Source organism: Gasterosteus aculeatus, chromosome 21, assembly GCF_964276395.1.
Source record: "Gasterosteus aculeatus chromosome 21, fGasAcu3.hap1.1, whole genome shotgun sequence".
NCBI lineage: Eukaryota > Metazoa > Chordata > Actinopteri > Perciformes > Gasterosteidae > Gasterosteus > Gasterosteus aculeatus.
The window spans coordinates 556,589-569,143 of record NC_135708.1 but is presented as its reverse complement, the minus strand read 5'-3'; the positions used below and the strand labels follow the sequence as shown (position 1 = coordinate 569,143).

The 12,555-nt window shown below is 45.9% G+C and overlaps 2 protein-coding genes and 1 long non-coding RNA gene across 4 annotated transcripts in view; 1 reads left to right on the top strand and 2 right to left on the bottom strand.

Moving 5' to 3' along the window:
* The window catches only part of LOC144390250 (protein NLRC3-like), a 55,778-nt gene extending 46,264 nt beyond the window's left edge, over positions 1–9,514 (bottom strand). The window contains exons 1-6 of one of the 2 annotated variants that reach the window (XM_078096710.1): positions 9,385–9,506; positions 5,940–6,065; positions 5,738–5,851; positions 5,249–5,362; positions 3,682–3,760; positions 3,318–3,528 (exon numbers count right to left, since the gene is read on the bottom strand). In XM_078096710.1, coding sequence (XP_077952836.1) covers positions 3,318–3,528; positions 3,682–3,760; positions 5,249–5,362; positions 5,738–5,851; positions 5,940–6,028 — 607 coding nt within the window. In that variant the 5' untranslated portion in view covers positions 6,029–6,065; positions 9,385–9,506. Of the gene's footprint in view, positions 1–3,317; positions 3,529–3,681; positions 3,761–5,248; positions 5,363–5,737; positions 5,852–5,939; positions 6,066–9,384 lie in introns of both variants that reach the window. The other variant, XM_078096709.1, reaches the window with a different exon arrangement.
* Positions 1–12,555, top strand: part of LOC144390365 (uncharacterized) — a 30,158-nt gene that overhangs the window by 5,677 nt on the left and 11,926 nt on the right. The window lies entirely within an intron of this gene.
* Positions 23–3,156, bottom strand: LOC144390312 (protein NLRC3-like). The gene is made up of 3 exons (XM_078096810.1): positions 1,383–3,156; positions 1,118–1,291; positions 23–752 (listed from the first exon to the last, which is right to left on the bottom strand). The coding sequence occupies exons 1-3, from the start codon at positions 2,351–2,353 to the stop codon at positions 479–481; spliced, it is 1,419 nt and encodes a 472-aa protein (XP_077952936.1). The 5' UTR covers positions 2,354–3,156; the 3' UTR covers positions 23–478.

The window sequence follows — 12,555 nt, the reverse complement described above, 5'->3', positions numbered from 1 at the left end:
CCAACCACAATCACATTCACTCCATCCTCCACCAAAAGCAGGTGAAGCTAAACTCCTTTAAAACACCAAACGTTCCTCCTGTGATGATCCATCAAGACGCTTTGAACAGATTGTTTCTCTGACTGTTTGTCTCTTAATGATAATGTCTGGACTAAAGGACAAACACACACTGGAGGCAGGGGACCAGCATCTAAACATCCAAGTGTTGTTTGAGTTGTTAAGAGCCCACAAACCTGCAGCGTGACCACGTTGACTCATATCAACCCACCATGATGCCGGCAACGTGTCAGGAGACACTGTCCTCTCTTATAACGTGGAGACAAGACAAAGCTCCAGAGAAACAAGGCTTTCATCACCTTCCTCCCTGTTCAGGCTCATCCTGGCTACTGTTCCTCACTATTTCTGTCTGTGTTGATGGCCTCATGTGGGACACAAACAGTTAGATGAGTCTCTGGTAGTTTGAGGTCAGCTTGGTGTGTCAGGGTCTTATTAACCAGGCTGACAGTGGGACAGAGAAAAGGTTTCCAGCTCTACCTCCTCTACCAGACTGATGGTCTGTGGCTGCAGCCTCTTCATACCTGAGAGTCTCCAGTCTCCAGTGAGGGTCCTCCAGTCCAGCAGACAGCAGGTTCACTCCTGAGTCTCCTGGATGATTGTAGCTCAGGTCCAGCTCTCTCAGATGGGAGGGGTTGGAGCTCAGAGCTGAGGCCAGAGAGGCACAGCCTTCCTCTGTGATCAGACAGCCTGACAGCCTGCAGACACACAAAATAAGACACGTGTCACATCTGATCTGAGGGAGCTGTGAGGGCTGGAAGGTCACTGCAGTACTGAGATACTATCAGGTACAGAGGGGTCACATTCACATGGTTACTGAGTGGTTTCCAGTCACGACTAAACACCCACTAATGTACATCAACAACCTGATAACATTACTACTAACTCCATAATGTCAAATATTTACATTGGGAAATTATAAAAAGAAAGAAACATTTACCTGAAAATATTTGGAAAATACATATTTGATTTAAATCATGGAAGCAGAAAGAATCTTATGAAAGTCATTAATGTACCATGGATGTAAATAAAGACACCAAGTGGACTTTAATTGAATCCTGACCTGAGAGTCTCCAGTTCACAGTGTGGACTCTTCAGTCCAGCAGAAAGCAGCTTCACTCCTGAATCCTGCAGGTGGTTGTTACTCAGATCCAGCTCTCTCAGACTAGAGGACTGGGAGCTGAGAACTGAGGACAGAGCGTCACAGCTTCTCTCTGAGAGGTTACAGCCACTCAGTCTGAAGAGAAGGATGAAGAAGAAGCAGTAAGTATAAAAGATGGCAGCATATTTAAGTTCTGATGTATGAATCTAACTCTCTCTTTACTTACAGAACTTTGTTGGAGGCTTTGACCACTGGCAGCAGCCTCAGAAGAGCTTCCTCTGAAGCAGAGAATTTCTTCAGGTCAAACACCTCCAGATCTTCTTCTGATGACAGTAAGATGAAGACCAGAGCTGACCACTGAGCAGGAGACAGTTTCTTTTTGGAGAGACGTCCTGATCTAAGGGACTGTTGGATCTCCTCCACTAGAGAAACATCATTCAGTTCATTCAGACAGTGGAACAGATTGATGCTTTTCTCTGGAGACACATCCTCATTGATCTTCACCTTGATGTACTGGACTGTCTCCTGATTGGTCTGTGAGCGACTTCCTGTCTGTGTCAGCAGACCTCGTAGGAGAGTCTGATTGGTCTCCAGGGAAAGACCCAGGAGGAAGCGGAGGAACAAGTCCAGGTGTCCATTAGGACTCTGTGAGGCCTCGTCCACAGCACTCTGGTAGAGACGCTTTGGGTCAGGATTGGGTTTAAAGCGTTTAGACCGCTGGGAGGTTGTTTGTTCTTCTGACAGCAGATTGACACCAGAGCTGAAGAAGGTCAGATGGACATGAAGAGCAGCCAGAAACTCCTGAACACTCAGATGGACGAAGCAGAACACCTGGACCTGGTACAGTCCTCTCTCCTCTCTAAAGATCTGAGTGAACACTCCTGAGTACACTGAGGCTGCTCTGATATCGATGCCACACTCTGTCAGGTCGGATTCATAGAAGATCAGGTTGCCTTTCTGCAGCTGATCAAAGGCCAGTTTTCCCAGAGACTCGATGATCTTCCTGCTCTCTGGACTCCAGTGTGGATCCGTCTCAGCTCCTCCATCGTACTTGACCTTCTTCACTTTGGACTGAACCACCAGGAAGTGGATGTACATCTCAGTCAGGGTCTTGGGCAGCTCTCCTCCCTCTCTGGTCTTCAACACCTCCTCCAGAACTGTAGCAGTGATCCAGCAGAAGACTGGGATGTGGCACATGATGTAGAGGCTTCGCGAGGTCTTGATGTGAGAGATGATCCTGCTGGCCTGCTTCTTGTTTCTGAACCTCTTCCTGAAGTACTCCTCCTTCTGTCACCATGCTGACACACTCAGGAGGGATCTGATTGGCTGCTGCAGGTCGTGTGGTGATCCAGAGGCGAGCAGAGGGAAGCAGCTTCCCCCTGATGAGGTTTGTGAGGAGCACATCCACTGAGGCCGACTCTGTGACATCAGTCAGGATCTCATTGTTGTGGAAGTCCAAAGGAAGTCGACACTCATCCAGACCGTCAAAGATGAACACAACCTGGAACTTCTCAAACCTGGAGATTCCTGCTGCTCTGGTTTCACTGAAGAAGTGATGAACAAGTCCCACCAAGCTGAACTTCTTCCCTCTCAGCACATTCAGCTCTCTGAAGGTGAATGGAAATGTGAACTGTATGTCCTGGTGGTCTTTGTCTTCAGCCCAGTCCAGAGTGAACTTCTGTGTTAAGACTGTTTTCCCAATGCCAGCCACTCCCTTAGTCATCACGGTTCTGATTGGTTCCTCTCCTCCAGCTGAGGCTTTGAGGAGGTCTTCTAGTCTGATGGTTGTTTCTGGTCTGGCTGGTCTTCTGGATGCTGTTTCAATCTGTCTGACCTCATGTTCTTCATTGACCTCTGCAGCCCCTCCCTCTGTGATGTAGAGCTCTGTGTAGATCTCATTCAGAAGGGTTGGGTTTCCTGCTTTAGCGATCTCCTCAAACACAAACTGGAACTTCTTCTTCAGGTTGGATTTGACTTCACGCTGACAATCTGTAGGAAGAAGTCCTGAATGAAGACAACAAAGAAGATCAATGAGTCACAGAATAGATTTCATCATGTCCTTTCCTCAGAGAATGACTATGAATATATTCTGTTCATCTCTGGAGACATTAGTGAAGGTCTCATGTATCAGCATGGTAAGTCTGTAGAGAAATCCTCTTACTGCTCTGCAGACGCTCAGCCAGCTCCTCCTGCTTCATTCTCCTCAGGAAGTGCACTGAGATCTTCACAAAGGCCTCTCTGCTCCTCCTCTGCTCTTCATCCAGCTCCTCCTCATCCTCCTTCTCTAAGCATTCTGGGTAATCTGAACTCACAACCTTCTGGATCTTCTTCAGCTCGTTTTTCACAAAAGTGAGGATGTTCTCCTCCAGCAGCTGGAACAGAACATTCTATGAATGACACCAACTAGAACATGGAAGCCACCATCAGGTCCATGTTGGACAGACGGACAATCCACTGGTCTACAAAGTGCAGCATGGAGATGATGGTGAACTGAGAGATGTTAAAGTAGTTGTTCATGTACACACCATGAAGATGGAGTCCAGGTGTGTTTGATGCTGCTGGGCAGACGGACCTGTGGGAACCTCTGAGCTCTCCTGGTCCTCTCTGGGGAGGAACATGAACCATCAGCTCACATGGTGTTTGGACCATCAACACCAATACAACATTAGTTAAAGATATTGGCTTCTGTCATGATTGATCATGATGAAAACCAGATGCTGAAGACTGTCGATGATGACGGACAGTTATCAACACTATTAGTTGAGTGACAGTCATCAATTTCATCTGGTTTTAGTTCTTACTGTGGGTCATAAAAACAACGTGTGCAGACCTCTGCATCTGGTACAAAGTTCTATGGAACCACTCCAAACCTCTTTAGTCCGTCCCCTGACCTCTAGAAGTCTCCTTAGATCTTCTGAAACTAGTCTTTGGACCTTTTCACAGAGTCTACTGACGATACTTTGTCCAAACCTCTGCATGGAGTCCAGAGACCACGTCAGCTGGTCCACAGAGCACTGAGTTTATTCATATCACATGTTCAGTCCCAGTCATCTGTCTCCAGAAACTTGCAGCTGTCTCCAGATGTGACCTCTGCTGATCCTGATGTGGAGGAACTAGCTCACATTGTGTTTACATCTGAGGATGTTTACAGTTAATGAGTCACACTTAAACACACACAGACCAGTTAGATCATGGGTGTCTAACTTAAGGCCCAAGGGCCAAATCTGGTCTGCCGGGGGGTCCAGTGCAGCCCGCTGGATGACTTTACTATTGTCAGAATTACACAAAGACACAAATAGCTTTTCTATAAAAGTAGCTGCTATTCCTAATCAGTCCACTGGGGGTCGCACTCTGTGAGTGAGCGCATGTGTTAGACCAGGGGGACCAGGGGCCTCATTTATAAAAGCTTGCGTAGGATTTGCTCCAGAAGTGGCGTACGGATGAAACGTAGGACATGCGTACGCACAGAAATATTCAGACTTATAAAACGTCCTACGCAGTTTTCCCTTAATAAATCACAATCACTTCTAAATGCAGTGCAGCTTTTGCGGCTTCATGTCACGCCCATAGTTGCCCATATATAGTCTGTGGAACATTGCTTGCGACATCGATTGCGAAATCATGACAAACACTAAGAGGAAAACAAAGAAACGTAACTTCACTCAGTGTGAAGTGGAAATGATCATTGGGAGGTGGGAAGGAGAAGTAAGATGCTCTTTGGAGGACACAGTGTGGACATCACTGATGCCAACAAGGCACAAAAGGTTGCAGAGCAACGCTGCAGCCTCACGACCTCGGACCCAAATAAAGAAAAACTGGTCTGACATCAAAGTGGATGCAAAGAAGCGTTTAGCGCGCCATCGCCAAGGTGTGTCTCCCCGGGTGGGAAAGGGACACCGGAGCTGTCCCCTCCTGATGAGAGACTGGCGGCAGTGATTGGGGATCGGGGACAGGGTCTGGACCAACATCGGCGTCAGGGGGTCGAGGCGCGTTTGGAAGCTGTGCTACATGATGTGGCACAGCACATGCAGCACGATGTTTCACACCTTTTCAGGAGGATCAGAACAGTTCTTCATCTGTTTAAGAACTTACTCTGGGTCATAAGAACGGCGTCCATCGTTGAAGTTAATCCATTGACCATAAGACTGATCACTCTTCATGGACACACATCTGGGTTCAGGAGACTTTCCTCTCTGCTGATGTGACCTGAAAGAAACATTGAGATTACATCATCACATCATCATCTAATCATGAAGCATCAGCTCACATGGTGTCCGTCCTCACAGAGACCAAAACAAGGTAAAGGTCCATGACGTGAGGTCTGGATGTGGACCACATGACTCCCTGTAGAGGTTTAGGTGTACTGGTCCTGCTGGTCCCACTGAAAATCAACAGCTCAGTCTTTCAGCTCACTGTTTTCTTCACCAGTCAGTTTGGTTTAGTCCCAACAGGTCTCACCAAGTCCTCCATGGAGCTCTCCCTCCCTCACTGGACACTGCTGAAGGGCCCTGGAGCAAGAAACCCAGAACCTCCACCAGAGAGTCTGGTAGAAACACCTCATCATCAGCCTGAGACCCTCACCTTGCATCAACAGAGGGACCAACGTCTTTGAAGACTATAGGATGATTCATAGACCGGTTACTCTTCATGGACACACAGCTGGGTCCAGGTCCAGGTCCTGGTCTCTGATGGATCCTGGTCACACACATAGAAGCAGAGTCAGTGAGTCAGAGACGTTGGGACATGGAGACGAGTGGAGGACAGTTGGAGATGGTCCTCTCACCTCTGAGCTTTGGTCTGGCTGTCATGTTCCCCACACAGAGGGGCTTCAGAGGGAGGGACTCCGTCCTCTGGGTCCTCAGCCTGATTCATAGCAGAGTCCACACCTTCACACCTTCACACCAACCTGCTGGCAGAGCTCACACGTTATTATCTTCATCAGGACAAACACACAGAGCTCATTCACCTCAACACTAAAACTCTCATGGGACACTTTGTGTTGTTGTCTTGAGACAACGTGTCAAGAGACGTAATTTTAAATTCTCATCCTATAAATGTCGTGTTTCTTTTAAGCGCTTTCCTTTGGCAGGAGGCAGCGGTCCGTCAGGACGTTATTTATGTTAAAAAATAATTATTTCATGAATTGACATGCTGAATATCAATATTAAGAATATCAAACTCTATATGCAAGTAAATGAAGCATTGTTTATCCCACAGTCAAACAGATGCCAGGTAAAAAGGGTACCGTACAGATGTTTTATTTATTACTATCATAGATAAATATTCCAGTATTGTATTTGTGGTATCGTAAGTATCAGTTACCGTAATATTTTGGCAGGTATAGTATCGAAGTCATCATTTTGGTGTCTAGTTGACGCCCACTTTAACCGCTAGAAACCTCGGCGTGACACTCGACAGCCGACTCTCCCTGACTCCCAACATCACTGACAACACCATCCTGTAGATACACGATCTACAACATCAGGAGAACACGTCCTCTTCTCACTCAGAAGGAGGTACTGATTCAGGCTCTTGTCGTCTCCCGCCTGGACTACTGTAACTCTCTCCTGCAGGTCTCCTGCTACCACCATTCAGCCTCTGCAGCTCATCCACAATGCAGCAGCTCCACTGCTCTTCAACCTTCCTAAGTCCTCTAAACATGGTGCTCACGTACCGTGCTGTGAATGGATGGGGTCCAGCTTACATCCAGGACCTGGTCCAACCCGACATCCCGACCCGCACTCTTCGCTCTGCATGTGATAAACTGCTTGTTCCTCCTCACTGAGAGCAAAACACTCGACTAGATCTCCACTCTTTGCTGTCCTGCTCCTAAATGGTGGAAGGAGGTCTCTGAAGACATCAGGACCACAGAGAGCCTTCACATCTTCAGACTAAAGACACACCTCTTCAGACTCTACCTCCACTAACACACTAACTAACTGTCGCACTTACATCGGACTTATAATGGTTCTTATCTACAGCGAGTTGTAAAGCGGCTTATTTGATGAAAGTGCACTTTGTTGTTTCTTGTTCTTCTGGGTTTGTGTCCTTATGGTTGAAACGCTCTCATTGTAAGTGGCTTTGGATAAAAGCGTCAGCTAAATGACATGTAATGATTTAAAAGATGAACATTAGCACTCATCTTCCAGCAGATGGAGCTGTGCTGTTTCTCCTCTTCATCTCCTTCAGAGTCCAGAAGTCAGTAAAACAGTCCAGTATCACATGACATGTGTCATGGTGAAATATGTTAGAACATAATGATCACTTTTAGCATAAGATTGTCTATATTGAAGCTTGACGTGTGAAAAGCAGAATGACCCAACGTTTCCATTTGCAGCGGAGTCTAAAGAAAGGAGGGCGAGTCAACTTGCTCTCACACAAACGCTGGAACAAAGGAACTGTCTGTTACTTCATCTCAACCTTCATATCTCACTTCGCAATTTGTCATACTGGCCACTGGAGACGACCTTCATGTGTGTGTATAAAAGCTCAGCGCTGCTCGGAGACGCGTCTCCACAGAGCTCTGTAATACGTGCGCGTGTATTTGACCTCCTGCTAGCAAGAAACCAATTGACTTTTACAACTTTGATCATTCATCAAGACTTTGTTTTTATTAGATAACATAGAAATAAATGATTCTCTTCTCCCGAACTAGTTACAATGAAATATTCCACCAGAGTGTTGCTCGGTGTACCGGTACTAGAAATACTAGCGACGTGTCGGTCGCCAACGAACCGGCTCTGAGAGCGACTCTTTGACGCGAACGACGGGAGCCGCTTTGTTTCTCTCTCTCTCTCTCAAGCCACATTTGATTGGTCAATATGTGTGGGGGCGTGTCTCTCTCTTAAGTCGCATTTGATTGGTCAATATGTGTGGGGTGTGTCTGCGCTGAGAGCAGGGCAGAGGGGCGGGACTTACACACACACAAGCAGCGAACAGGAGGGAGGAGTCAAGAGAGAAACAGAGCGGTAAAAAAAAAGAGAGTGAGTGTCAACAGGAAACGCAGCAAAATCTGGACACATGTCAATGACATTGATCCATCTAATGCAGAATGTAGAGTCTGCAAGACTAAAATCTCTATCTTCTCCAAAACAGGGCAGATAATTTTAGAGAGAAGAAACAGGATCAGCCCCTCAAAGCGGAGCCACTTGGTCTCAATGTAAATCTTCCCTGAAGGACAAAACTCCGCATGCTGATTTTTTTTCTTTTTTTTTTACACATTTTAATTTATATTTTGTTGTGTGATTCTGTAAGCTTCTGTATGTTGTTTCACTTTAAATTTGTTAAGTATTAAAAAGTTTAAAATAATTAAAAGTTAGTTAAGTTCATTTTTAAATAGTTAAACGTTTGTTTTTGCACTAATTTATTTTTTTATCACTCTGTAGAGTGAATAAATAAAAGTGTATTTATATAAAAACATTTGACAGTGTTTTTTTTACATTAGTAATTCATATTGCGCATAATTTTACATTATTGTTGGTGATAAATTAATTTAAGCACCAAAAAAAATCAGAGGAGCCATTTGGGAGCCGAAAGAGCCGATTCTCTAAAAAGAGCCGTAATTCCCATCACTACCGGGTAAAAGAGGACGTCTGCTTTGTCTCTGACTTCTGGCCCTGATCTGCTTAGAGGGCGTGGCATCACGTGAGGGGCGTGTCCTCAACTGTGTTGCTTTCAGGAAACGTCGGCACTGTGAGAACTATGAATCCACACTTTCTATCCACCATATTCACATTTCAACTTTGATAAACACGACCTTTTTAAACAGATGTGAGGAAAGAGAAGAACGTTTAATCTCACAGAACCAAAACACGTGATGGTGGGCTCGACATGTGGACGTAAAACCGGACCAGAACCAGTACCGGAAACCATTATTTAGGGTATATATCATGATAAAATACATCAACGCATTATCTTTTTTTTATTCGGCAGAGTCCTGACTACAATAAGCTGGAATCCACATTAAAATACTCCAAACACACCTTTAGCTGGTGGGGAAGAGTCACATATGACGTGCAGGTTTGTCCACAACCTTTGGACCGAGTGGGACATTTTGTCGGTGCTTGAAGCTCGCGGACGTTGGAGCCAAAGAACAGCAGCGAATCGGTGGATTATGAATCATTGAGTGAGACAAAGCCTGCAGAGTTACTGTGAAACACACAGCGAGCCAGCAAAAACACACACACACACACACACACACACACACACACACACACACACACACTTACCTCTGCCGCTTCTCACGGGAATTATGGATTTAATCTGCTGTTTCTGCAGTGAGGAAAGTCCCCGAGCCGCTTCACCTCCTGCTTCAGGTGTGAGACGTGAAACCGCCTCTTTCTCATGACGCGCTCATGTGTGGACTTTTGTCCTCGTGGACTAATGGAACCATTTCTACCACACAAACAAGAAGGGTCAAAGTTCAAATGATAAAGAGTGGAAGTTATGACTTGAGATATGCGCAGTAGTGATGGGAAGTTCGGATCATTTTACCGACTCGGTTTTTTGAATCTCGTTCAGTAATAATGTGGTGGAAGATTTTGCACAGACAATCGTTAAGTAAGAAACAAAGGCTCTGAGTCAAGTATGTCTTTTCTCCGTTTATTTCCTTGCAAGGGAAAAAGGGTCACAACAGCTACGTGGTCAGTAGACTGTCAAGAACCTCCTTTTCTTCCCAACACATCGAGGCAGTTCTTATACCTAAGTTTAGATATCGGTGGCGTCAACAGAAACCTTTGACCATCTTGTTGAGTCTCTACAGCCAGGGTACTGGGAACATCTTATCCATGTAAGACACTCATCTATAGCAAATTGTAAATTGGCTTATTTGAGGAAATTGCACTTTCTTGTTTCTTGTTCTCCTGAGTTTGTACCCTATGGTTGAATGCACTTATTGTACGTCGCTTTGGATAAAAGCGTCAGCTAAATGACATGTAATGTAATGTAATGTAATGTAATGTAATGTCAGTTCTTTAACCGTGTCCTTGCTCTCCCAACATGCTAAAACAAAGGTGGTCATAGACATAACAAACACTTTGTTCAGTCTCTACAGCTATGACGCTGGAAACATCTAATCCAAGTGGGAGACATCAGTTCTTATGTCAGGACCTTTGTAATCTAAGCACTTGCAACTAATAAACTGGTTATACAAATGAAGCATTTAAAAGGGTCACATATCATTTTCCCATTACATTAGTGAGGTGTTTGAGGCCTCTCCAAACCGAAGCAGAGTCACTTGCTGAGAACTGTTGTTGGAGTTTCTCAGAGTACAGTCGTTTAGCGTCTCTCACCGCCTTGCTAAACTTGTACTTTGCCTCTGTGTACAAGTCTTTGTCCCCGCTCCTAAATGCCTGATCCTTCTGCAGGCGTAGTGTTCTGAGCTCCGCTGTGAACCAGGTTTGTCGTTGTTGTAACTCACCCTGGTGCATGATGGTACACAGCTGTCCTCACAGAAGCCGATGTAGGAAGTTACAGCCTCTGTGAACTCATCCAGACTGTCAGTAGCCGTCCTGAAAACATCCCAGTCTGTGCAGTCAAAGCACGCTGAAGATCCTCCAGCGCCTCACTGGTCCAATTCTTGAATTCCCTCACCACAGGTTTGCAGAGCTTTAGTTTCTGCCTGTATGCAGGAATCAGATGGACCATGACGTGGTCAGAGTGTCCCAGTGCAGCACGAGGGACGGCGTGATGAGCCCTGCTTACTGTGGTGTAACAGTGATCCAGCGTGTTCTCCTCTCTGGTGGGCATTTAATAAACTGTCTGTATTTAGGAAGTTCATGGGTGAGATTTCCTTTGTTAAAGTCCCCGAGGACAATAACTAAAGAGTCCGGGTTGGTCCGCTCCACACGCCGTATCTGGTCGGCGAGTGTCCGCTGAGCCTCGTGCACGTTGCCCGCCGGCGGCATGTAAACACCGACCAGGATGAATGAAGCGAACTCACGGGGGGAATAAAAGGGTTTGCAGTGGATGAAGAAAGTTTCCAGATGAGGAGAACAGTGTTGTAGGATCACCGTTACGTCGTTGCATTCTGGATCACACTCACTGTTTGAGTTCCTTTGCTCTCAGTGAGGAGGAACAAGCAGGTTATCACATGCAGAGCGGAGAGTGCGGGTCGGGATGTCGGGTTGGACCAGGTCCTGGATGTAAGCTGGACCCCATCCATTCACAGCACCGTACGTGAGCACCATGTTTAGAGGACTTAGGAAGGTTAAAGAGCAGTGGAGCTGCTGCATTGTGGATGAGCTGCAGAGGTGGAATGGTGGTAGCAGGAGACCTGCAGGAGAGAGTTACAGTAGTCAGACTGACGACGCTTCATGAATTAGACCAATGAATAAAATGCATTTAGTGTCCACCAGGATACAGCCCTGATTCTGACACTATGTGATCAATAAAGACATGAGAATAGTGTGACACCGCTGTCATGTTGACACTAATCAATAGAATAACACCAATGCACAGCTATGATTGTATTCAATGTAATGTAACCAATCAAAATGCATTCATGTAATACTTTGCACCACTTATATTGACCCAGAGAGTTACAGTGAACGCGGCATCCAATGTAATACCTCATTGCACCACTATATTCTGTAAATAACTACTCGACTTGAACGCACCAGGAGGCGTCACGTGTCCAGGGGTGTGGACACTGCTTCTCACACCTTTACTGAACTCTATAAATATCTGTAAGCACCCATTGTTCTTGATTGGTTGGTGGAAGCAAGAGACGGTCACTATGTGATAGTCAATGAGCTCCTCTGTGGCCTGTTGATGCACAAACCAGCGGATCCTCAGCTGAGATCTTCTTTTTAGCACAACACCTTTTCTTTTATTAAAGGCTTTTCATTTGAACTTTTCAGTCCAACATGTCTTCTGTCTGTCCGGAGTTTCTTCATTAATTGAACACAAGTGGGTGCGGTGCGTCACTGGGAGTCACTGGGGGTCACTGGGGGTCACTGGGAGTCACTGGGGGTCACTCGGGGCTCCTGAAGGTTCCCAGCTCGTGTGAAAAAGTGAAAAACGTCTACAACACTGTCTAGTTCCTTTGTCAGCGTTTATGTTCTAAGTATCTTTGCATCAGCAGATGAGAAGATTCAAATCCAACTGCCTGCTGTGGTCGACCCATTGCCCTGAACATCATGATGCACAAGACAGTCGAACTTTGGCCAAGACAACAAATGTTATGGTAAAATGATGAATGATGAAATGTCAGGTCCTGATGAAAGACACGAGTGCACAGCCACAACAAAGGCTCAGCAGCATCCCTCTGTGGTGGAAAGGGCAGTAGAGTCCATCTGCTGTATTCTGACTCTGCAGGGACCCTGAACCCCCACATTGAACACTGAGCCTTTATACACACGCTACAACTTCCTTTGCATTCTCATTTTCAGGAGATGCTA

Excerpts from the sequence above, each read along its gene's own strand:
- LOC144390312 (XM_078096810.1), bottom strand. The coding sequence starts at position 2,353 with ATGTGCCACATCCCAGTCTTCTGCTGGATCACTGCTACAGTTCTGGAG. Across the intron at positions 1,292-1,382 it reads AAAGCCTCCAACAAAGTTCT|ACTGAGTGGCTGTAACCTCT; the intron begins GTAAGTAAAGAG and ends CCTTCTCTTCAG. Across the intron at positions 753-1,117 it reads TGTGAACTGGAGACTCTCAG|GCTGTCAGGCTGTCTGATCA; the intron begins GTCAGGATTCAA and ends GTGTGTCTGCAG.